This window comes from Candoia aspera, chromosome 3 (genome assembly GCF_035149785.1).
Source record: "Candoia aspera isolate rCanAsp1 chromosome 3, rCanAsp1.hap2, whole genome shotgun sequence".
Lineage (NCBI taxonomy): Eukaryota > Metazoa > Chordata > Lepidosauria > Squamata > Boidae > Candoia > Candoia aspera.
The window spans coordinates 182,169,691-182,196,286 of NC_086155.1; the positions used below are offsets into that span (position 1 = coordinate 182,169,691).

The window sequence follows — 26,596 nt, forward strand, 5'->3', positions numbered from 1 at the left end:
GGAAGAGGGGCCGACCAAAGGCAAGATGGATGGATGATATTCTAGAGGTGACGGACTCGTCCCTGGGGGAGCTGGGGGTGTTGACGACCGACAGGAAGCTCTGGCGTGGGCTGGTCCATGAAGTCACGAAGAGTCGGAAGCGACTAAACGAATAAACAACAACAATTAAGTTACCCAACACAGAATTGTGTCTTCTGGCAGTTTCTGAGATCTAGAATATCTTTTTCCCATCTCCATCTAAATGTACATATTACAGTTTGCAGAGTCATTTTTTCTTTTACTTTTTATTCACTGGATGCCCCACCTATGTATATGCTGTAATAGTGTGATTTATAGCATTATTATGTGATCAACAGTATTACAGAAATATGGTTCAAATTTTTTATTCCAAATCCTAGCATTTTAATTCAATTTTTAATTCAATTTTAATTCAATAAAGAAAAATAAGATACCCTGAAAACTTACGAAAGATTGCAGCCTTAAATATGTTTTATTATAGGCTGCTTTCAGTTCCCATGAAATTCAAAACAGTTTATCGAAACTCTATTCATTAGGTGCAATGTAACATAACATTAACAAGATGGCTGGTTTTGATAAACAACTCAAGCATTACAAAAAAAAAATCAGCACATTGGTGGGAGATGAACCTGGAAGAAATAAGGGCTTAACCAGTTGCTCATTTAAGAGGTCATTTTGCTTACAATGCTGTTGCCATAGCATCAATACATTGATTTGTGGTTGCTAGTGTAGCAGCTGAGGTTGATGAAGAAAGCCAAATTGGGAAGAAAATGGCTGCCGTTGGGTGAAGGATGAAATATCAAACATTTTATGCAGGCATAACACTTGTTTATTTAGATGTTCTGTTTCCACATTGTGTAGACACATAGCACTTAATAAGATGAAAATAAGTGGCTAAGGCAAACTATCAAAACTGTCAGCTCTTTTTCTTTTCCAGTTTGTAGACACTGATTTTTGGGGGTCAGTTTCTAATAAAGAGATATTTTGCCATCTAGCACAGTTGTAAATGGTCAGTGAAGACCCTTTCAGTTTATTAAATACCTGCTGAAAAATGGTCATCATAACTTTGAGAGAAGGAGTTTTGCCTGGAATTGAGAAAAAAGAGATATGGCAGAATATTGATCTGTGGGTTCTATGCTGCAAGGAAATGTTGTATTCTTTCCTTCCCTTTTTCATGCTCTTTTGAATTCTCTTCCTCAAAGCTGGTGGCTTCTCTAAGAGCTGGGTGGATTTGCTAGCAACAGACATCATTTAACAAATACAGGAGACACTTAGAACATAATGACAGCAGCCTGCATAGTCAGAGTCTGGCAGTGCTATACATACTGTATGCAAGGAAAAAATACATCTTACATACAAGAAAAAAGCCGGGATTCAGGCATCTAGTTGAGCAAGCTAAATCAGAGTTTTGGGGCACACATACAACTACAAGAAAAGGAAGTAACCAAAAATCATTGAAGTCTTTGATTGCCTTCTGCCAGAGAGTTTTATGCAAGGCAGCAGAGAATTCCAGCTGAATTCAGTGGAACTTATTAGACTTTACTTAGACTTTATCAGAGAATCCTCTCTGGTAGTTCCCAGCCTTGAAGCATTACATTTTTGCATTTGGTGCAAATTCTAGGAATCAGATGGCAGATTTTAAGTTACAGCATAATGCAGAAGAAGAAAGCAGTGTACCATGCAGCCAACACTGTTCTTTAACTTATTTGATGCCTCCAGATGTTGTAAAATATTGTTTCCTGGTCAAAGCTGAAGAAATACCCAACTATGGCTGCAGCTATGTGTTTATATGTGGAATGGAAAGGGGACTCATCTCAGATAGTAAAATGTCTTGGGTCAAACAAGCTGTTCATTTAAAGTACACATGTGCAATGTTGCAACATATGTACAAAAGGGGCAGACTATATGTTGTGATGTTGCAATGCAAGTTTTGTCATTTACTTATATTATGCTTGCATGTATCACCTATCTGTGAATCATCCATGATTAAATCAGGAAAAAAGGATACAAAGGGTATAAATAACACTCATTGAAAAGAAAAAAAAATACTATTTATCTTTCAAATGCAGCACTATTAAAATATTTGTATCAGAACTATATACGCTGTGTAAATATGCATTTCAGTATGTTAGTTTAAATGAAAGTATTTGCATTTAATATTTAATATTTCAAAAAGTTTAGAACAATTAAAGTATTTTGAAGGGAGAGAATAACAGCACACACTGATGGTGAAATGAGAATGCTTTTTCAGTAGATCCAAAATGTTACATATTTACATAATTTGTATGTATATTTTTATGGCTCCCTCAGTTCTTGGAGGTGCCTATGGAGGGAATTATGGGCTATTATTGAAGGTATGTGGCTATGTGGATTGTGATGATTAAACAAAAGTTGTATTTCACAGTTCACCAATCATTTGAAACATGATATAAGTTTGACTGATCTCCTGCATTTTTGTTTTAGAGACCTAAGTAGATGAGAGTGATTGAAAACAGTAATAGGAAATAATATAACTAAGAACAAACAGTGTAAGCAAGGTCTGGTTAGAAATTGGAAGAAATTTCAATCACCAGAGGAGTAAGACACAGAATAATCTTCACAGAGCTGTTAGAGGTGCACAGTATCACAATATATTTTTCAGTCTAAATAGCTTTAGAGACTGTATGTATGTATGTATAAAATTCCCTTCTCATCCCTATGGGTGGCATGTGTCTTCCTCAACTTCAGATCCTCTACCAGAGGCCTGGGAGTTTGAGGGTTCTGTGCAGTATCTTAGCTGTTCCTAGCACTGCACTCTTCTGGACAGAGAGCTCTGATGTTGTGATGTTGTTCCTGGTATCTGTTGGAGCCACTCTCCCAGCTTAGGAGTCATAGACCCAAGTGCTCTTGCCACCACTGAGACCACCTTGGCCTTCACTTTCCACATCCTCTTTAATTCCTCCTTCAGGCCCTGGTACTTCTCCAGCTTCTCATACTCCTTCCTGATGTTGCTGTCACTTGGCACTGCTACATCTATCACCACTGCTGTCTTCTGGTCCTTGTCTACTACCCCGATGTCTGGTTAATTGGCCAGTACCTGCCTGTCCATTTGGATCTGGAAGTCCCACAGGATTTTAGCCCTGTTATTCTCCACAACCTTCTGTGGAATCTCCCATCGGGGCTTGGGAGGGTCTAGCTCGTACACTGTGCAGATGTTCCTGTACACAATGCCAGCTACTTGCCAAATAGGTAGGTAGGTAGGTAGATAGATTATGGACTAGAGTCTATAACCTCTAGTCCTGCCTTAGGCACAAAGCCATCTGGGTGACCTTGGGCCAGTAACTTTCTATCCGCCCTAAGAAGGAGACAATGGCAAACCACTTCCAAAAAACCTTGCCAAGAGAACTGCAGGCCCTTGTCCAGACAACTGCCAACAGTCAAGACTGACTCGAAGGCAATACCCACATATACAAAGAGTGAAATGTAATAAAGTTGATGCCTTGCATACATTTACCTGGAAATTAGGGCTGCCAGATCTGGGCTATGGAGAACTGTCATCCAGACTTTGCAGGTAAAATGTGGTTGCCACACTTGGGAGTAGGTCCTAATGAACTCAATGGAACTTACCTTTTAGGGCATATATATTAGATCCTCCTCTGAGTTTACAATTTGCTATTGTGATAAATACATACTATTATGGAGCACTGCATATATAAAGAATCAACTGGATGCAAGAAGTCAAAAACTAACATCAGAACTTCTATAATTTATAGAATTCCTCATCCGTTTTTATTTTATTCATAAAACAGTCACAAAGTAGGGAATTCAACCAATTAAAACAATATGCAATAAAACCATTTTATAACCAAAGAAAACCCTATTTATTATACACCTAATACAAATTCTAACAATTTTAATGCTTATGATTTAGATAGGTGGACATATTCTGTCTGAAATCAGTTAGTTGGAGCAATCATTTGCTGCAATTACTTTTCAAGTTTTTTATTGCTGAAGCTTGCCCCTGGTTTTCTAAAGAGTCCAGATGTCGCTCAAAAGTTCAAAAACAGCAGGTTATCAGTCCTTTTCTATTATCTATGTTCAGATATTAAGCATGTTACATAAACGGGAGCTTTAGTAATTAACAATCTGGATTCTGGACCCCAAAGCCCATACTTATTATTATGTTGCTAAGTTGTTAAACTGCAGCAGCTGTGTTCTTTGCCCATTATTCTTTGGGCCTTTGACTTTAATTACTGCTTATTCCCTCCTTCCCTTTTATTCCTTGTACTGCCTATATAAATGCTCATTATTATTCTCTTTTCATTATCTCAGGTTTGAATATTTAATAGTCATTGTTATATGCTTCTCCTGTCTTATATACAGAGATACTATGTCTGACATGTCGTTGCAGTTGTCAATATAGGAAAACAAAATAGTTGACTTTTCCTAGTATGTTACTTTGGTAAAAAATGCAAGTAACTAAAACTTAAGGGATGCGGTGGCGCAGCGGGTTAAACCGCTGCGCTGCTGAGCTTGCCGATCGGAAGGTCGGCGGTTCGAAACCGCACGGCGGGGTGAGCTCCCGTTGCTCGTCCCAGCTCCTGCCCACCTAGCAGTTCGAAAACATGCAAATGTGAGTAGATCAATAGGTACCGCTTCGGCGGGAAGGTAACGGCGTTCCATGTCGTCATGCCAGCCACATGACCACGGACAGGTCCTTACGGACAACGCCGGCTCCAAGGCTTAGAAACGGAGATGAGCACCGCCCCCTAGAGTCGGACTCGACTGGACTTTACATCAAGGGAAACCTTTACCCCCAACTAAAACTTAGAGACAAGCTGGAAATAATGACTCACAGCTTCACAAATCTAGCTATCAGTACTTTGAATTACAAGCAAAGATGCTCTGCAGCGGAGGCCAACAGGAAAAAAAAAATCTTCTAATTACGACTTTAAAAATAAGCCAAAGAGATGGTCCAGACCCTAGCAGTGGGGTGCTCAGTGATATGAACCTTGGCCTTCCTTCAAAAGCCCATACTTGGTTGCATTTTCTTTATCCTCTCAAGAAGCCTGTAAAGTAGGCCAGGCTGGGATAGAATTATATGCTGAATCATCTCCATGGTTTAGTGCCAATTCCCCGTCTTAATATAACATCTGAACCACTAGGCCACATTGTTTTACATGTTGTTGATGATGGTATACACACCCAGTTCCTAATTAGTCTTTTTAATCTGATTGCCATTTTGGTAGACAACCTGCATATTGCAGCAACTATATGTTGCAGTTGATTCCATACTGTGTGCAAAGCAGGAAAGAGACAGTATTCAGGCTGAGGCAGGCAATCTAGAAGATAAAACAAATCTTGGTTGGTTGCCACTGTCCCTTTCCTGGGCAATGTGATTGAGAAACATCACACTGATTAATCCCAGGAAGTCTAGGCATAACTCTAATTACAATTGCAGAACTGGAAAAATTGTTTTTTATTTTCTTGAAAGGTAGAGGTTTCTTAGGAGACTTTACTTGACCACATGTACACTTTGGTTTACTTAGCTGTTTAATTTCTTTTTCAATATAGAACCTAATGTAAGTAAAAAAAAAAAAAAGTTTTCTACACAAAATGGAGATGTGTCCTGTTTAAAAGTGTAAACCAAAACATAAACCAAAGAAAACAAAAAATAAAAGTGAAACTCCATCCAGAGCAAATCTAACGATAGCCCTGCTGTTAACATTTATTTTTCTTCAGTAGCTATATTATTTTGGAAATACTCAGTTCTGTTTCTCCCTCCAGCTTTATTACAAAATAATATTGGATATTTCTTTTCTTTTCTTTGCATTGCAGCCTTAGATCCAGTGATACAGATGCTCCTTCTACAAATAGTACAACCATCATTTGAAAATATCTCATACGTAAGTAAGATATGTTTGAAATTTAAAAAAAGGAAGATAAAGAATGCCACAGTCCAGAAACATGATGGAAAAAAAAAATTAGAGACAATTGTTATATGTTTAAGATTATTTTTTATTTTATTTTATTTAAACATTTACAAGGCCATTCACCTCTACAACAACTCTAGGTGGCATACAATAAAAACAGCCATAAAATACAGTTTAAATACAATTTCAACCATGAAAAGGTAATCAAGCACACAGGAACTACCATGCACTCTAACCCAGGGCTTGAATTCAACCCCAAATATGTCAGAAGATTACCAGATTCAGTTTTCCTGAGATGCTTTTGGTCCCTCATGTAATTGATACACTAATAGTGAAATGATTCTCCAAATGCTAATCCTTAAGAGAGTTATGTAGCCAAAACAGTACCTGTAGAACAGAGAACGTTTGAGGGATTTCAATAGGGCTTCCAGACCTGAGCTGCAAAACTTCAGAATCCTATCATAAGGCAGCAACATTTTTGAGTTTTATTTACTTCTGTGCTGCTATCTAGTGGTCATCTGGAGTTTTGGAGCCCAGATGTGGTAGTCCTAATTCCAACTATTCAAGAAGTACAGATAAATTTTAAAGGGAAAATATCTGAAAGGGATAGGTGAATCTAACAGGAGCTGAGGCTGTTGATTCAGTTTGAAAAAGAACGAGATTGAGAGACAAAAAGAAGAAGAAGTGAAGAGCAGTAAAACTGCATGGCAAACTGGAAGTAGCTAGGAAGAAAGAAGACATGGCAGAGGCAACCTAGAACATCTCTACAAAGTGCCAATGGGATGGCACAGCAGGCTAGCCAAGGAAGGAAGGAGGAACAATGAAAAAGGGCAATGAAGACCAAGACAGGGTAGAACAATTCAGTCCAAGAAAATGTAATGACGTTTGGGGTTATTTGATTAGAAAAAAGCCAAGGTAGGGGATATGGGGCTGATTTATGTATAAAACTATGGAGGGATGGGAAAATGGATAGATCTGGGGGGAGGAGGGGTTGCCAGTTGACACTAATAAGTGATAGAGTGGTAACATTTTATTAAGGAGCATCCAATTAAGCTGAATAGTAAAAAAAATTATATCAACCAAGAGGAAATACTTCCTTACCCAGCACATACTGTAGAAAACACCAGATTGGGATAAACTGGCATATTTTAACAGGGATTATGCTCCTTCCCCCAACACAGAGGATTTTAAAGAGAAAGTTAAATAAATGAATGGATCATGAAATGACCAAAGCGCCTTATCACAACAATTTTATTTTACTGTCAAGAACAAAGATACCATGCCTCTGGATATCAATTAAATACTAGTATCTAGAAAAGTATCTTGAAATACTAGTATCTTAAGTATCTTGAAATAAATTATACTGAAATACTAGAATCTCAAGTATCTTGAGAGCCAGTCTGGTGTAGTGGTTGAGGCATCAGGCTAGAAAGTGGGAGACAGTGAGTTCTAGTCCTGCCTTAGGCATGAAGCCAGCTGGGCAACCTTGGGCCAGCCCTCTCTCTCAGCCCTAGGAAGCAGGCAATGGCAAGCCACTTCCGAAAAACCTTGCCAGGAAAACTGCAGGGACTAGTCAAGACTGACTCAAAGGCACCAAAATAACAAACAAACAAAAAATCCAGAAAACAACAAACAGGATTTCTACAGTCATCTGATTAAGGCCACTGTAGAAACAAAAAGCTGATCTAGGTAGACTTTTGATCTAATCCAGCAGAGCTTCTGTTCTTAAGTAAAAAGCTGAGCTGCTGAGCTTGCCGATCGGAAGGTCGGCAGTTCGAATCCGCATGACGGGGTGAGCTCCCATTGCTAGTCCCAGCTTCTGCCAATCTAGCAGTTCGAAAACATGCCAATGTGAGTAGATTAATAGGCACTGCTTCGGCGGGCAGGTAACGGCGTTCCGTTTAGTCACGCCGGCCACGTGACCACGGAGGAAGTGTCTATGGACAAACGCTGGCTCTTTGGCTTTGAAACGGAGATGAGCACCGCCCCCTAGACTCGGACATGACTGGATTTAATGTCAAGGGAAACCTTTACCTTTACCTAATTTTGCTGCAGAGACTACAAATGTTTTAAGTTCCATTTTATGAAGTTCCCACAACTTCCAAACCATCAAATATTCATCGTCTACTTAAATCCTGTATAATTCAATATGGTAAAAATGTAATGTTTTGTAGTTAAGCAAGCAATTTTCATTTATCATAGTATTTATCGTGTAGAACAAGCCTGAACTCTTCTATAACAGAGTTCGCAATAAGAAGGGCAGCTATATAAATGTTTTAAATAAATAAATAAAATAGTCTATGTTTTGTGTTCTGCATTCTGGTCTTTTGAATGCCTAAAAAAGTCTTATCAAGAATACCCTGGAACTGATGAATCTGTTTTTCAACATGCTGAAGAACTGTAATGAATTCAGCGCATTCAGCTGCTATGTGTAGGATGTGTTTTGGACTTGTCAAACTATGAAGCAGGGTGGAGGATATTTTATTTGGCTTTACATGAATCTTGACATATCCCAGACTGTAACAGTGATATATTCTTGAAATTATGTACACATTTAAAATTGTTGAGGAAAATAAACATAATGACTCCCTTTATTAGTGAACTGAGTTCATCAAGTATCTGTCAGTTTGGAGGGTGCAAAATGGGAACATGTTATTATATGGCACCAGTTTTTACTTACTCAAAGATTCTGTGAATATGCAGAAGAATATCAACTTTTGAGTTAAAATAAAATAAAAATAAAATAAAAATCTCCTCTAAAACAGTAGCTTTATAAGTGTTCTTCATTTTGAAGGGATAGAAATAAGAAAATACACACTAATTCAGGGACAGGTACTGTGCTCCTCTCCAGATATCTTGAACTATAACTGTCATGAGGCCAGCCAGATGGTCAATGGCCATGGTTTTGGGAATAGTTACTCAAAACATCTGGAGGAGATGCAGTTACTTCTCCCTGCAGTAACTCTTTTCAGGGTCTCAAGAAAGAAATTTTGGATTCATACTAAATGCTATTTTCTGGTCTTTCTAAGGAGTCAAAAAGAAAGCCAACCCAGGGCAAACTTCCTTTTTCAGTCCAGAGTCTACATTTAAATTGCCTTCTAAGGATATTTGAGGATTTCAAACATTGGTTATTTGGAACATGTAACACTCCATGAACTGCACTGGTTGCCAGTGTGCTTCTGGGTGTAATTCAAGGTGCTGGTTGTCACCTTTAAAGCCCTTCATGGCTTGGACTGGGTAACTTGAGGGACCATCTCTCCCCAGTTGTTTCTACCTATCCAATCTGGCCAGGCAGGATGGGCATGCTTTGGGTCCTGTTGGCTAAAGAATGCCAGTTGGCAGGGTCTAGAAGATGTGCCTTTTCTTAGTGCCCACCCAATGGAACATTCTCCCTCCAGAGATCAGGATGGCCCCAACCCTGCTGGCCTTTCATAAGGCCCTAAAGACCTGGTTCTGTGCCCAGGTCTAGGTCCCCAAATATGTGCATAGACCCGTTTCAAGGATGTATTAGTGATTATGGGATATTATATTTTCTCAGCTGCTATGTATTTTAATTTCTTGTTTTATTGCAATTCTTTTTACTTTATTTTAATGTTGTTTGCTGCCCAGAGTCACTTGTTGAGATTGGCAGCCATAAAAATTAATTGAATAAATTGATAAATAAATTTCAGCCTGTAAATTGTAGTGCATGCTGACATGTTTTGAATCTTTTTGACTTAAGTACTGATTCAAACTAAACTTTTTTGCTCTTTTCCAAATTTCTCAGCTCCAAAAACTTACTAAAAGCTGTTTATATTTTCTCCCAAAATGCATGTATTTAATTAGCTATGAATACTTTGAACATATACATCCTTGAACCAAACTTGAGCTATAGATACTTGAACATATGTATGCTGTATGAAACATCATTAAGGATAGACTTTCATTCATAGAAGATGAATCTTCTCTCTTCTGCATTCTTTCCACACCCTTTAATCCGTTCTTGAATTGGGAATTTAGAAGGTACAGGAAAAAGGGGCAGTCTGTATAACTGAAGAGATAATGGATGAATACAACTGGATGAAATTCTTCATGTTGTAAAAGATAAAGAAATGCAAACCATCACTTATAAATGCATGTTTTATTAATTAAAAACATATACAACAGGTATTTAAAGTCTGCATTTCACTTTGAATTTTTGTTGGATTTTTCAAAAATTTACAGATTTGTAGAGGAATAAAACAGAATGGATATATGGCTGAATGCATGAGAAACTAACAAGTTTTAGAAACAGTGATTTCCTCAGTTGTTAAGCTTGATCACATCCAGGGTTCAACAAATCTGCCAGTTCGAGTTTCTCGTTATTTCAAACCTTGAGTTATTTCAAATTCAATTTCTTCTGGTCCATTTTTCTCTCTCTCTGCATTAGAAATCTGTTCTCATTTCTTTTCTGTACCATATAAATTTTGTTTACATTCTCTCTGAAATATGCATTTTTCCAACCATATTTGCTAGTATAATCTCTCACCAATTAGCACATTTCTGCATGTACTTTGTCTTAAAGGTATATGAGCAAGGGCAGAAAACTATATCGCAAAATTCAGAAAGTGTTAACATCAACAGATAAATGTGTTCTGCTTTGTAGACTGGTTTGGGAAATGTGAATTAGATAAATAGATATTACCTTAATCTCTTATTAAGGCTCTTGGGCCTATGGGACCTATTACATGTAGGGATGTATCTTGCACTCTTTTATTCTATCTTCTCATTTGCACTATCTTCTGGCATTTCTTCTGCTAGTGTAGGCCAAAGCTAGACTTACAGCATTCTTTCTATATCCTGGATAGAGATCAGTTTTCTCACCTAGATTTTTCCTTATGTTTCATGATAGGGTAGAATGTATATGATGTATGTTCACTCTGGGAATATAATATTGTATCTTTTCCTGGAAACAAGACTGTAATTCCTTGATCTTATTGTGTCTATGCTACTGCCAGCACCAGACAATGTACTTTCCCCTTAATTCATATATTTTCCCTTGTCTTCAATCTAGTCGCTCTGGAAATATTATTTTTATTACAGAACTTTTAAATGGTGGATTACATGACAAGTTATGAGGAAATGGTCCTTTTTCAGTGCTCAGGAAGTTTCAAACATAAATCTATTCTAAGGGAACCCACTAAATATAGCTGTAGTGTATATGAATATTTATAACATACTCCACACTACTCTTTGTAACTAATCAGCCAAACTATTGAATTGGAATTCATTTTCCACCATAATGAGAACTTTCACAGTATTATTCAAAGTGGAAAACCACTGTTCCCAGATAAACTTTGACTTTAATTAGATGTATTTGCAAATTCCAGTAAGTCTTCTTTATAATTAGCACATTCCTAAGCACTCTAACAGAATGTTGAATAATATGGGCTGCAGTCCTTTATCCACTTACTTAGAAGTAAACCTTATTTAATTGAATAAAGTTACACTAAATAAATAGATATTGATGGCACTGCTTATGCAAAACCAAATAAAAACAAAACAGCAATCTCCCAGTACTAATGGCTTTATTACTTGTTTCGCATGCTAATGCTAATCCATTCTGAAGTAAAGATAACAAGTTATGGTACTTTAGCATTTTAAAAATCTTCTCTTGCAAGTTGAATATATTATTGGTGCCAATAGCTTTTTGGAGTGAGGGTGGGTAGGGTATTCTTGTAATGAATGAAGACACCTTAAAACATTGTTACTGCAAAATGATACAGCATTTCGTATGCCTCTCCAGCTGCTCTATGGAGTACTGGAGACTGAGAAGCGACCTCGATGCTGTGAAGGACAAAGACTCTGTGAAGGAAACCCTATACCACTGTGACATCCAGCCAAGGGAACTAGAAGCTGCAGCTGCTGACAGAACCCATTGGCGAGCCCTGTGCTGTGAAGCCTCCGCTGGCTTTGAAGACAGGCACCCCCAAATACTGATAGAAAACTGTGAGCAGCATCACAGAATAACACCCACAGTTATTACAACAATGGACTTCTAGTTTCCCCATTGTGCTAGACTCTGTGCTTCCAGACTGGGACTGCAGAGCCACTTCCGTGTCCATAGATGAACTGCAAAACACTGTGTCTTCTTTGAACCCAAAGGACTACCTATACCTATATTCGTTCTTTTGATGAGAACTACATCATTCCTAAAATAAACAGTGCATGTGAGCATGGTACTCAACCAAAATGAATTGACTCTTGGCCTTAGCTTCCTCTTGGCAGAAAAGCATGTTCCTTCTGATTTTAATATGATCACAAATGTCATTTGAGTGACAACCCATCACTTTAAACAAATTGGCCACAATCCAACAATCTGGCACAGTGTTGGCTGTTGACATTAATGAGCTTGAGTATGTCACTGTATGTGTTAGGTTGTAGTAATTGTTTCAGTGGAACTGACTTCCAAATAAATATTTTAGCAACAGAACCCAACAGGCAGTCCATTATGGTTAGGAAATTCAAATATTAGATTATTTAGTGTAAAGCTGTGAAGGAGGGTGGGGAGCAACAAGGATTAGGAGGAAAAACTGAAGCAAACCATTCTCTCATCCTCTGATGTTGCCATGGTGACAGAAAAGAAAGTTAATAGTCCAGTATTCTAGCTGTGGGATAAAATGACCCTTTCTGCTTTCCTTCCTATTATCAAGATAGAAGGTACATTTAGCATAAACTGGAAACACAAGTGCACACACTTAACTTTCTCATCCAGTTAAGATCTTTTAATATTTCTTGAACAGAAGATGAAATAGCATTCTTTTTTTTTAAAAAAATGAATAAACAAAACATTGATCATCCACTTTGAAACAACTTCAGTATGAATTACTGGATCCTGTATTTCCATTACGGATAATTGTAGTTACTTGTTTGGCTTGATTCAAATTTGGAACAACATTGGAAACTATTATTTGCCACAAGAACTATAACAAATGGAAATGATAGTTGAGATGTGTGCAAGAATACAACATTATTTTGGCTTAGTTCTAATGTAATAGTAATTATTTTTGCCTTCTCTTTCTTCCAAGTTTACAATACTGCATCTGTGCCCTCCCCCCACCCCCTTTTATCATTGCAGCATCTTAGCCTGAGAGCTACTGATTGGGCTTAGATCTAGGTAAAGCTTTTAACATTTTAATTACTAAATTTTAATTGCTGTCAATAGATTTTAACATTTTAACATTTTAATTTACTGTAACTTAACATTTTAATTTTTCAACATTTTAGTTGCTCTCAATATATGGCACATTTTTAACTCTGAACATTTCATGGTAGTTTAGTGGGAGTTAGCTGTGAATTGAAGTGCTAAACACCCATCCCTGAGTCAATAGAAAACGGCACTGGCATGAGATTTGTGGCCACCTCTGCTGATGCATATCCTCTCTCTACTTCCCATTTCAAGACACTGGAGTCACCTGAATTCTCTCCAAAGTAATGGGTGAACAGATTTTATATGCTTTGGAGCTGCCCTTGGCAATGTTAGAATAAAGGGGGAAATGCTACTTTAACATTGGTACAGCAATGGATGATTTAAACCTGTCTTGATCATGAGCAGGGGACAAGATGGAAGCCAAATGATGTTGCTGGGGGATGTCAGTACCATAATTAGATGCAAGTGAGGCCAATCCGCATTTCTAGAATCTGAGTGTTTTTAAGATAGAAGTGTGGGTGTACATGTAAGAGAACCATTGTATGGCTTGTTTTGCTTAGCACAATGTGTGAAAACATGTTTTGTAAATCATGGGAAAAAAAAATCTTGTTACCTTGTTGCCCAGGGATCATAAGAATTGTAATCCAGGACTTTGGGAGAACAGGATTTTTGAAAACTTTAGTATCAGACTTGTATGGAAATAAATGAATAAAATTCATCATTTAATAGTAGCAAAAGAGAAAATTAATCTGATACACATTTTGTAAACCTGTTCATCCCTATTTTTACTCTAGCCTAAATAAGGATTAATTCTGCTTTTTAGCATGAGTTGAATATATTATTTTAGATATTAAATGGAAGTCATGTTTAGTTTCAATAGATACAAAATTATTTTCCTTTCTTTGACATTTGCTAATTACTTAGGTTTCCTAGTTTCTAGGAAAGAGGGTTCTCTGGGATGTTTAGAAGCCAAGTGTACTTTCAGATGACAAAGTGTCCCTTGATGATATTTATAGAAGTATAGGTTGCTGTATACAGTATTAATTAGCTGTCTGTAAGCAATTGCCACTAGGAAGTAATTTGTTAGCTAGATAAGTGGTCCTAGGAACCAGCAAACTTTTTCTAGCAGTAGCTTGGTGTTTATAATCCTTTGTGATAATGCTGACCAGGACTGTAGCTATCAAAATGCCATCTCGACATAAGTCACTATACGGTATATCCTCCTTTTCAATCGTTTATACACAAAGAAGCAAATACTTCTTTGAAAACTTCATCATAAAACATAAACACCTATAGGAAGTTAGATTTTTTTTTAAAAAAAGCTGATAACCAAATCTAAAAGAGTTATCTAATGGGTAGCTGCAACTATATACCTAGTTACTAGAGATTATACTCTGAGGAAAGTAAGCCTACTCTAGTTACTATTGGTTTGTAATGTCTACACAAAATGAATAGGAGAGAGCCTTCTACCCCCTTTTGAACCCTGATTTTCCAAAGCTTGATGTCCTAACAGTCAGAATTCATGCTGAGACGAGGAGTAGGTCTCTAGTGTTTATTACTGCTACATTAAACAGAATCCTAACAAACTGAAGAAGTGTGGGAAAAACCCAGACAGATAAACCCCGAAAGTTAAGGAGGGTCTGATCTGTGTCTTTTGAATGGCTGCTTAATTCCTCAGTACTATGCGTGCGTTTTCCCCCCTGGATAGGACCCCCCTCCTGCTCGCCATCAGTACTCATGACATTGGAAATCCCAAAAAAGAGTCTCCAATAGGTAATTACTTTTCTCTACATATTATCACCTTCTACATATGACAGAGCAGGGATGTCAGGCTACTGTGCTTGTTCCCATTCTTACTTACCCTGGATAGAGTCCTCACGTAACAATTGAAGGGGACTTACTAATGTCTACTTCTAAGTGTAACATTTCAGCTTACTAACACTCACGGAGGTTCTTTATTTAAGAAATGCATTTATTTAAGAAATTTATAAAGCCTCCCAATTCATAGTTTATGAATCTGGGTGGTGTACATACATCAATAAAAGTATAAGTAATATTGTTGTTTATTTGTTTAGTCGCTTCCGACTCTTCGTGACTTCATGGACCAGCCCACGCAAGAGCTTCCTGTTGGTCGTCAACACCCCCAGCTCCCCCAGGGACGGGTCCGTCACCTCTAGAATATCATCCATCCACCTTGCCCTTGGTCAGCCCCTCTTCCTTTTGCCTTCCACTCTCCCTAGCATCAGCATCTTCTCCAGGGAGTCCTGTCTTCTCATTATGTGGCCACAGTATTTCAGTTTTGCCTTTAATATCATTCCCTCAAGTGAGCAGTCTGGCTTTATTTCTTGCAGTATGGACTGGTTTGATCTTCTTGAGGTCTGAGGCACTCTCAGAATTTTCCTCCAACACCACAGTTCAAAAGCATCGATCTTCCTTCTCTCAGCCTTCCTTATGGTCCAGCTCTTGCAGCCATATGTTACTACGGGGAACACCATTGCTTTAACTATGCAGACCTTTGTTGTCAGTGTGATGTCTCTGCTCTTAACTATTTTATCAAGATTTGTCATTGCTCTTCTTCCAAGGATTAAATGTCTTCTGATTTCCTGACTGCAGTCAGCATCTGCAGTAATCTTCGCACCTAGAAATACAAAGTCTTTCACTGCTTCTACATTTTCTCCCTCTATTTGCCAGTTATCAATCAAGCTGGTTGCCATAATCTTGGTTTTTTTGAGGTTTAGCTGCAAGCCAGTTTTTGCACTTGCTTCTTTCACCTTCATCATAAGGCTCCTCAGTTCCTCTTCGCTTTCAGCCATCAAAGTGGTATCATCTGCATATCTGAGATTGTTAAGGTTTCCTCCAGCGATTTTAACTCCAGCCTTGGATTCCTCAAGCCCAGCATGTCACATGATGTGTTCTGCGTACAAGTTGAATAGGTAGGGTGAGAGTATACAGCTCTGCTGTACTCCTTTCCCAATCTTAAACCAGTCTGTTGTTCCGTGGTCTGTTCTTACTGTTGCTACTTGGTCATTATACAGATTCTTCAGGAGGCATACAAGATGACTTGGTATCCCCATACCACTAAGAACTTGCCACAATTTGTTATGGTCCACACAGTCAAAGGCTTTAGAATAGTCAATAAAACAGAAATAGATGTTTTTCTGAAACTCCCTGGCCTTTTCCATTATCCATATAATTGTGCAATAAGAAGTCCGTGATCTGAACTACAGCCAGCTCCAGGTCTTGTTTTTACCGACTGTATACATGTCTGCCACCTTTGGCTGCAAAGGATGTAGTCAATCTGATTTCGGTGTTGTCCATCTGGTGAAGTCCATGTATGAAGCCGTCTCTTAGGTTGTTGGAAGAGAGTGTTTGTTATGCAGAGTTAGTTGTCTTGGCAAAATTCTATCAGCCTATGTCCTGCTTCGTTTTGTTCTCCCAGGCCATGCTTACCTGTAATTCCAGGTGTCATTTGACTGCCCACCTTAGCATTCCAGTCTCCTGTGATGAAAATAACATCTCTTTTAGGTGTGTTGTCCAGTAGGTGCTGCAGATCCTCATAGAACTGCTCTTCTTCAGCTTCTTCAGCATCTGTGGTTGGGGCGTATATTTGGATCACTGTGATGTTAGATGGTTTGCCCTGAATTCGAATTGAGATCATTCTATCATTTTTGGGATTGTATCCAAGCACTGCTTTAGCCACTTTACTATTACTTATGAAGGCTACTTCATTTCTTCTGTGGTCCTCTTGTCCACAGTAGTAGATCTGGTGGTCATTTGATGTGAAGTGGCCCATTCCAGTCCATTTCAGTTCACTGATGCCCAAAATGTCTATCTTTAATCTTGACATGTCACCAATAACCACATCCAATTTGCCCTGGCTCATAGATCTTACATTCCAGGTTCCAATGGCATGTTGATCCTTAGAACATCGGATTCGCCATTCACCACCAGCACCATCGGCCGCTAGCTGTCCTTTCGGCTTTGAGCTAGCTGCGTCATCACGTCTGGGGCTAGTTGGACTCATCCTCTGTTCCTCCCCAGTAGCATTTTGACCATCTTCCGACCTGGGGGTCTCATCTTTCGATGGTATACCGACACATCTCTGGTTGTACTGATCCATTTAGTTTTCACGGCAAGAATACTGGGGTGGGTTGCCATTACCTTCCCCAGGGATTGCATTTAGTCTGACCTCTCTGTCATGACCTTCCGATCTTGGGTGGCCCTTCACGGTTTAGCTCATGGCATCATTGAGGTGCTCAAGCTCCAGCACCACAACAAGGTAACGATCCTTTGCTGAAGATAAGTAATATAAATCGTCCTTAATAAAGCACAGTCATAGACATACACATAGCTAGGGGAGGAACAACAATCTCCCAATGGGACAAGCTCAATTACCATCCTAGTTTAGTGCATGGGAGAAAAGCCAAGTCTCCCCAGCTCTACAAAAGACTAAGAGGGTTGGAACTTCCTGGATCTCAGGGAGGAAGCTCTTTCCAAGGGGCAGACAAAGCAACAGAGAAGGCACATGACACAGGTCCCATTAGATAGCACTACTTCAAAGAAGGGACCTGTGGTATGCCCAGAGTGTGTGACCCAGCAGGATGGGAGATAGGCTGAAGGGCTACCAGTGATAGACTGAAGAGAAAGCTGAAGGACATGAACAAGAAGGGCAACTAGATTAAAAGTAGTCTTTTTGTTTTTCTATTTCTAGAAAAAATAGAAATCTAAAAAAATCTATTTCTATTTCTACTTTTTCTATTTCTGTAATCTTAAGAACATGACAAAAGGCCTGCCTAGTTCACTATTCAATGTTCTGTGTGGGATAATAAAATGCATTGAGGAAAGTTGTAATGAGTACATAAAGATGATCCTTTTCTTAACTGTTGCTCTTTAGCAACTAATGTTTCAGCTATGTTGTATGTAATTCAGGATATAGTATACAGCCACCAAAAGTAGTAATCATTGATAGATCTTTCCTCCATTAATTTGTCTAGTTACTTCTGAAAATAAGTTAAATTGGTGGCCATTGCCATACCTAATGATATTGAATTAACTGTAGCAAGCCCATCAAAGAAAAGGGAGAATATTTACTGCTTGATTATTTGACTCATTCTCAGCAGGAAGGTTTGAAGAGTACAACCATCATTTTTAGCATATAGTACTAGAATTCTCATGCCACAGTTGAGAAATTGACCCATGACACAGCATGGATCAAGATTCCTATCAAGTACTCTTTGTGTTCTTATGAGTTTATGCTTACCTCAGCTATATTTCTGTTGTAATTACAAAAAAGAATTTTTGCCCTGCCAAATTAATTACCACTGAATGTGATGGCAGAACAACACAGTTGTTTTGTGCAAGTGAAAACTGAATAGCCAAAAGCAATTTCCAAGGCGTAACAGCTAGGCTAGGTCTTCAAGGGAGGAAAAATAAAGAGAGGATTAACCTCTTTTCTCTGCCATTTTCACAGACCAGCAAGGACTAAGCAGTGGTTGCCAACAGCTAGACTGTAGATGGGGATTTCCTTAACAGCCCGTTTCCTTCCTATCTCTAATAAAGAAGCATGCTTGGTCTCATGCTGCTGAATACGAAGCTCTGTTCTCTCCCATCCATTACTAACAGTTCTGCTTTGATAAGTGAATACATCAACATGACAGAGATTCTCAGCAAAGATTAACAGGAGAACAAATTATCCATGCAACAAGACTTGTGATCAAGTACCTCTGTGTGTCTGTTCTTAGGTAGAGTATCAGTGAAAGGCTCCAGTCCTGACTCTTTTGCCTTGTGTATACATCTGTGTTTCCTTAATCCAAATCAGTTCCTTGTAGTACCAGTTCCCTGGGTAAAGAAAACATACAAGCAATGCGTGGATTACAGGAGAAGAACAGTACACTTCCAACTGTGATAGTTCCTTGATGTACCTTTTTCAGAAGGCTAAAGGATTTGTTTAAAAATAGAACATAAGATATTCAATATGGTCTCCTTTAGCCTTCAGATATTGTCCTTGCAGAAGCTTCCTTTCCTTTTGTGTTAGCATTCACTCCAACTTCTCAGCCTGTTAGCAGTTCTCCAACTATGGTTTCTGTTCTACCTTAACTAGTTTACTTCTTAACAAGTGCTTTCATTGATGGAAAAGGAAGTGTATTACTATCTTGTTCTTCTTATCACCCTTAATCTCTGAAAATCAGTGATGCAAAGTCTAGTTGGTATTCCTTGTCAACACTTCTTTCCTTTGCCTAAAGCTCCTGAAAACATCTTTCTGAAATGTTGAATACATATTCTTCATGATAAGAATAATTTTGCTGCAACTAACTCTAGCTATCCAGCAAATTTAAGCTTGTTCTGCTTAAAAGCAACAAAAGTTATGGATATTTTAAATATATATTTAAATATTTCTGTTTAATGTAATTAAATATATTTCAAGAAAATGGCTAAAAAACCTTTGCACCTCATTTTGTCTGAAATCAAGCGTGCTTCATCACTTCCTTTTGTCTAATTTATCTGCAGATTATGTCCTGTTCTATTAAAAAAGAAAATAGGACAGTAGAGTTCCATTTTTCATGATCCGTTTCTTGTAAGGGCAACTGATTTTGGAACAATCTTAAGCAAATTAGGCAATTTTTGCAGCTCTAGGTGCAGCTTCCAGAGAAGAACAGATAGTCTCTATATACTTCTAGTAATTATTTGCAAAAAGATAAATCAGTAATATATGGACATAGTAGTAGGACCCTGTATGAGTTCAAACTAACTCCATTCTTCATGATTTCACATTATAGTCAGTATTCAAAAGTTCAGTCAACCAGCTATGGTATTTTTAAAACTGCTGTAGATCAGTATTTTCCTTGGACTACTGTGGCTTTGTGGGGTTTGTATGCAGTCTCTTTTTCTGTTTTTGGGTACTCTTGCCTCAGTGTGACTTTACTCACTGTAGCAGGCCTTTCAAGGGAAAAGATGGCCTGATAGCTACGCAACTCCCCACATAGGAAATACACACACACACACACACACATACATACACATACATACATACACAGTATATGTATATAGCATGCAACTAGACAATTGCACACAACATGAAGGAAGTGAATGTGGGGTGGGGAAGGAAAAATCAAGCAATTGATGTCCATTTTGTGTGGAGTAAGGGTGATGGAATTTTAGTTTTTCTAGAACCTGTGCCTTTTTGGAGTAAGGCAGCCTTTCTCAACCTTTTGACCCTGGAGGAACCCTTGAAATGTGTTTCAGGCCTCGGGGAGCCCCTGCACATTCAGGCTCAAATATAGGCCAGAAGTTACAAAATTATTATATTTGTTTCATGTGTGGGCCTGTATGTATGCATTAACAGTGTTCTTAAACTAAAAATAAAGAATGAAACTTACCTCTTTAATGTGAAGTTGCCCAAATTTAAAATAATTTTTTAAATAAATTGTGATCTGCCAGGGAACCCCTAGTGACCTCTCATGGAACCCTAGGGTTCCACGGAACCCTCGTTGAGAAACCATGCAGAAAGGTGATAATTATTTTCTTTTTATTGTTAGCATTGTGAGGTTGATAGGGAAAAAAATGCTAACAGATCGTTTTGAGGGATCAAGCAGTGGAAACACTGATGATGTGGAAGTGCCCTAAAATTCCTATAGCTTAATTTTTTCAAAGTATTAATAGATTGCTAGTTCCCTCCCCCCTCCCCCATGCAGGCCATTCTCTGTCTGTTTGTCTGTCTATCTATCTATCTGAGGTTTTTTGGAAATCCATTCCCAGAAAAAGCAAAATTTTCTGATTTAACAAAAAGCTCTTTGATCACAAATGCAGATGTTTCTGAACAGCAAGGAATGATTAAATATGATTAAAAACACAGCATTTTTTTTTTTCATTTAGGTGGTCTTAAATGGAGGTATATTACAAATGAGCCACTTCTTTGTGGAGCCTACAACTCTACAATTAAGGAATTCTACTATATTTTGAATGCTAATTTAAAATGAACAGGGAAGAAAATGATTGTCAGCAATATGCTAATAAACTGATCTCATAAAATAATATAGAGTTGGGTTGAGTTGTACAGAATTATATTTATCTGAGCTGAGTGGATGACACACTCAGTATGTGAATAATAATGACATTTTATTAAAACAGTTATGAAATATTATACATCTCTCTCTCACTCTCCATATTACAAGGTTCAAATTTATGGCAAATATACAGTATATTGATTCATTTTTTTCAGAACCATCCTAACTGGCGGCAGCCGGGGCAGGGTGAGATTTGTGGTGGATTTTATTTTATTTTATTTTATTTTATTTTATTTTATTTTATTTTATTTTATTTTATTTTATTTATCTATCTATCTATCTATCTATCTATCTATCTATCTATCTATCTATCTATCTATCTATCAGATTTGTCACCACCCATCTCCTCCCACCAGAAGGACTCTGGGCAGTTTACAATAATAATCAGTAAAACAATAAATATACAACAAATTTGTTGTTGTTTATTCGTTTAGTCGCTTCCGACTCTTCGTGACTTCATGGACCAGCCCACGCCAGAGCTTCCTGTCGGTCGTCAACACCCCCAGCTCCCCCAGGGACGAGTCCGTCACCTCTAGAATATCATCCATCCATCTTGCCCTTGGTCGGCCCCTCTTCCTTTTGCCTTCCACTCTCCCTAGCATCAGCATCTTCTCCAGGGTGTCCTGTCTTCTCATGATGTGGCCAAAGTATTTCAGTTTTGCCTTTAATATCATTCCCTCAAGTGAGCAGTCTGGCTTGATTTCCTGGAGGATGGACTGGTTGGATCTTCTTGCAGTCCAAGGCACTCTCAGAATTTTCCTCCAACACCACAGTTCAAAAGCATCGATCTTCCTTCGCTCAGCCTTCCTTATGGTCCAGCTCTCACAGCCATATGTTACTACAGGGAACACCATTGCTTTAACTATGCGGGCCTTTGTTGTCAGTGTGATGTCTCTGCTCTTAACTATTTTATCGAGATTTGTCATTGCTCTTCTTCCAAGGATTAAGCGTCTTCTGATTTCCTGACTGCAGTCAGCATCTGCAGTAATCTTTGCACCTAGGAATACAAAGTCTTTCACTGCTTCTACATTTTCTCCCTCTATTTGCCAGTTATCAATCAAGCTGGTTGCCATAATCTTGGTTTTTTTGAGGTTTAGCTGCAAACCAGCTTTTGCACTTTCTTCTTTCACCTTCATCATAAGGCTCCTCAGTTCCTCTTCACTTTCAGCCATCAAAGTGGTATCATCTGCATATCTGAGATTGTTAATGTTTCTTCCAGAGATTTTAACTCCAGCCTTGGATTCCTCAAGGCCAGCTTGTCGCATGATGTGTTCTGCATACAAGTTGAATAGGTAGGGTGAGAGTATACAGCCCTGCCGTACTCCTTTCCCAATCTTAAACCAGTCTGTTGTTCCGTGGTCTGTTCTTACTGTTGCTACTTGGTCGTTATACAGATTCTTCAGGAGGCATACAAGATGACTTGGTATCCCCATACCACTAAGAACTTGCCACAATTTGTTATGGTCCACACAGTCAAAGGCTTTAGAATAGTCAATAAAACAGAAATAGATGTTTTTCTGAAACTCCCTGGCTTTTTCCATTATCCAGCGGATATTGGCAATTTGGTCTCTAGTTCCTCTGCCTTTTCTAAACCCAGCTTGTACATCTGGCAATTCTCGCTCCATGAACTGCTGAAGTCTACCTTGCAGGATCTTGAGCATTACCTTACTGGCATGTGAAATGAGTGCCACTGTTCGATAGTTTGAACATTCTTTCGTGTTTCCCTTTTTTGGTATGGGGATATAAGTTGATTTTTTTCCAGTCTGATGGCCATTCTTGTGTTTTCCAAATTTGCTGGCATATAGCATGCATTACCTTGACAGCATCATCTTGCAAGATTTTGAACAGTTCAGCTGGGATGCCGTCGTCTCCTGTTGCCTTGTTATTAGCAATGCTTCTTAAGGCCCACTCAACCTCACTCTTCAGGATGTCTGGCTCTAGCTCACCGACCACACTGTCAAAGCTATCCCCGATATTGTTATCCTTCCTATACAGGTTTTCTGTATATTCTTGCCACCTTTTCTTGATCTCTTCTTCTTCTGTTAGGTCCTTGCCATCTTTGTTTTTGATCATACCCATTTTTGCCTGGAATTTACCTCCAATGTTTCTAATTTTCTGGAAGAGGTCTCTTGTCCTTCCTATTCTATTGTCTTCTTCCACTTCCGCGCATTGCTTGTTTAAAAATAATTCCTTATCTCTTCTGGCTAACCTCTGGAATTTTGCATTTAATTGGGCATATCTCCCCCTATCACTGTTGCCTTTTGCTTTCCTTCTTTCTTGGGCTACTTCTAGTGTCTCAGCAGACAGCCATTTTGCCTTCTTGGTTTTCTCTTTCTTTGGGATGTATTTTGTTGCCGCCTCCTGAACAATGCTGCCAACTTCTGTCCAGAGTTCTTCCGGGACCCTATCTACTAAGTCCAGTCCCTTAAATCGATTCTTCACCTCCACTGCATATTCCTTAGGAATATTAGTGAGCTCATATCTAGCTGATCTGTGGGTCTTCCCTAATCTCTTGAGTCTGATCCTAAATTGTACAAGAAGAAGTTCGTGATCTGAACTACAGTCAGCTCCAGGCCTTGTTTTTACCGACTGTACAGATGTCCGCCACCTTTGGCTGCAAAGGATGTAATCAATCTGATTTCGGTGTTGTCCATCTGGTGAAGTCCATGTATAAAGCCGTCTCTTAGGTTGTTGGAAGAGAGTGTTTGTTATGCAGAGTGAATTGTCTTGGCAAAATTCTATCAGCCTGTGTCCTGCTTCGTTTTGTTCTCCCAGGCCATACTTACCTGTAATTCGAGGTGTCATTTGACTGCCCACCTTAGCATTCCAGTCTCCTGTGATGAAAATAACATCTCTTTTAGGCGTGTTGTCCAGTAGGTGCTGCAGATCCTCATAGAACTGCTCTACTTCAGCTTCTTCAGCATTTGTGGTTGGGGCGTATATTTGGATCACTGTGATGTTAGATGGTTTGCCCTGAATTCGAATTGAGATCATTCTGTCGTTTTTTGGGTTGTATCCAAGCACTGCTTTAGCCACTTTACTATTAATTATGAAGGCTACTCCATTTCTTCTGTGGTCCTCTTGTCCGCAGTAGTAGATCTGGTGGTCATTTGATGTGAAGTGGCCCATTCCAGTCCATTTCAGTTCACTGACGCCCAGAATGTCTATCTTTAATCTTGACATCTCACCAATAACCACATCCAATTTGCCCTGGCTCATAGATCTTACATTCCAGGTTCCGATGGTGTGTTGATCCTTAGAACATCGGATTCGCCGTTCACCACCAGCACCGTCGGCCGCTAGCCGTCCTTTCGGCTTTGAGCTAGCTGCGTCATCACGTCTGGGGCTAGTTGAGCTCATCCTCTGTTCCTCCCCAGTAGCATTTTGACCATCTTCCGACCTGGGGGTCTCACCTTCCGATGGTATACCGACATATCTCTGGTTGTACTGATCCATTTAGTTTTCGCGGCAAGAATACTGAGGTGGGTTGCCATTACCTTCCCCAGGGATCGCATTTAGTCTGACCTCTCTGTCATGACCTTCCCGTCTTGGGTGGCCCTTCACGGTTTAGCTCATGGCATCATTGAGGTGCTCAAGCTCCAGCACCACGACAAGGTAACGATCCTTTGCTGAAGACAACAAATTTACAATACATAAAAATACAATATCTAAAAACAGTTACCAATAAACAATAATTGCTACCAAAATTTTACTACCAAATCCAAAATCCTTCTGGCTTCCTGTGGTCAGTGAAATGTCTGAGGTGACTTTTTAAAAAATATATTTGAGATTACATACTATTATTGGACTATATTGCTAAAGGGCTTCAGATTGCTCACTGCTGTAAGTTGTATTGATATATACTAACAGGGTAAGGCACAATGGCTTGAATCCTGCTTACGGAGAAAGGCTTTCTAACGTCTGAATTTCAGCCCCTCCTAACACTGCTTCTTAGGAATTTTTCCAAATTATATTTCAGGAGCTGTCACTGTATGCATACAGCAAGAATGTGTAGAAATCCAAGTTCCTTGTTGGCACAAGTTGAGGTATTATCTGTTCCTACAACTCTCTTCCATTTGGTAGGTGTTCTGCTGGATTCAATAGCAGCTATACCAGCACAAGCTGGCATTTTTCAGGGTCATGAGCATCAGAAGTTGGCTGATAAGCTGCTACCATGGCAACCATTACACTGTGCAAATTCCCTGACCCATATGAAACTCCGCAAAGAAGTGTCAAACTCTGGATCGCGAGATGATTTCCACTCATCAAGGAGCACATTACATGAAAAATATGTATGTAAAAATAGATTAGTTTTTTTTTCAAATGCTTGGATTGAAAGGGCCATCCCCTTCTGTCAGACTCTGGACCCATTACTCAACAAGTTCTAGGGGTGTTTAGAAAGAGTGAAAGGATGAAGACCAGAGGTTGCAAAATTAAATAGGAATGCATAACACCCAGGAAGCAATATTTGTATATTGTTTAGGATTGTAGCCATTGTCTCTTTGAATGTATTAAGTCACATTTATTATTTAAGCATTTTTACTCCCTTTAAAATGAAAGATTGAATTTTCACCTGGTGGGTGTTTTTTAATTACTTTTTTATGCTTGTGTACTGTGCTATTTTATATCTGTTAGAAAACTGCAGCATATTTGTATTGCTTTGAGTGACTAATGGTTGCATTGTGGCTATTAGGAATTGTCTTGAACTGCTAGAAATGGCTGTTTGTAGAAAGTAATTTTATATGCTGGTAGCATTTTAATTTTCCCATTGAGATTTATATATTTTATATTTTCATTAAGATTTTAATGTGGAATTAATACAATATATATTTTTAAAAGCTTAGAATTAATATTCCCTTCCTTTCCTTCAATATTCCTTATTAGTTTTATGAATGCTATAGGGAAAAGCACATGCTTATTGAGTTTTGAGGGTGGGGAGGTTAAGCAGCGATTTAGGGTAAGACAGACTATATTCAGAGTCATCCACAACAATCCTGGATCATGAATTTATTAAGAAGATTAAGGCATAACTAACTAACTTTCTGATTGACAATACTGACTATTATTACCTTAATTAGGGCTTCCATATCTGGGCTGCAAAAATATAGCCACTAGAGAGTGGCAAAGAGTTAGAGTTTTCTTTATCTGAAGCTCCCTTTTCTTCTTTTTCTTTGTTCTCATCTGGGTTTGTTATCTCTGCCATTTTTGTTCCTTTTTGTTTTGTGTTGTTTTCTTGTTTTTAAATGTTTTTAACATTTGTAAACTGCCCAGAGTTGCTGGGAATTGGGTGATATATTATTATTATGTTTGGTCACACAGTCAGCCAGATGTTTAGACTGGATTTGGCATTTTTGTCCACCTATTGAGTCCTTCCCAAGGACTTGGGATAGGCAGATGTTGTTTAATAATATTAAAGATATTGTCGCAGGACGTAA

General features: G+C 38.6%; 2 protein-coding genes across 2 annotated transcripts in view; one reads left to right on the plus strand and one right to left on the minus strand.

Annotated features, from left to right (window-relative positions):
- The window catches only part of RMDN1 (regulator of microtubule dynamics 1), a 471,818-nt gene that overhangs the window by 290,877 nt on the left and 154,345 nt on the right, over positions 1-26,596 (minus strand). The window lies entirely within an intron of this gene.
- The window catches only part of CNBD1 (cyclic nucleotide binding domain containing 1), a 159,473-nt gene that overhangs the window by 118,354 nt on the left and 14,523 nt on the right, over positions 1-26,596 (plus strand). The window contains exon 11 of the mRNA XM_063299972.1: positions 5,836-5,903. Coding sequence (XP_063156042.1) covers positions 5,836-5,903 — 68 coding nt within the window. The remainder of the gene's footprint in view (positions 1-5,835; positions 5,904-26,596) is intronic.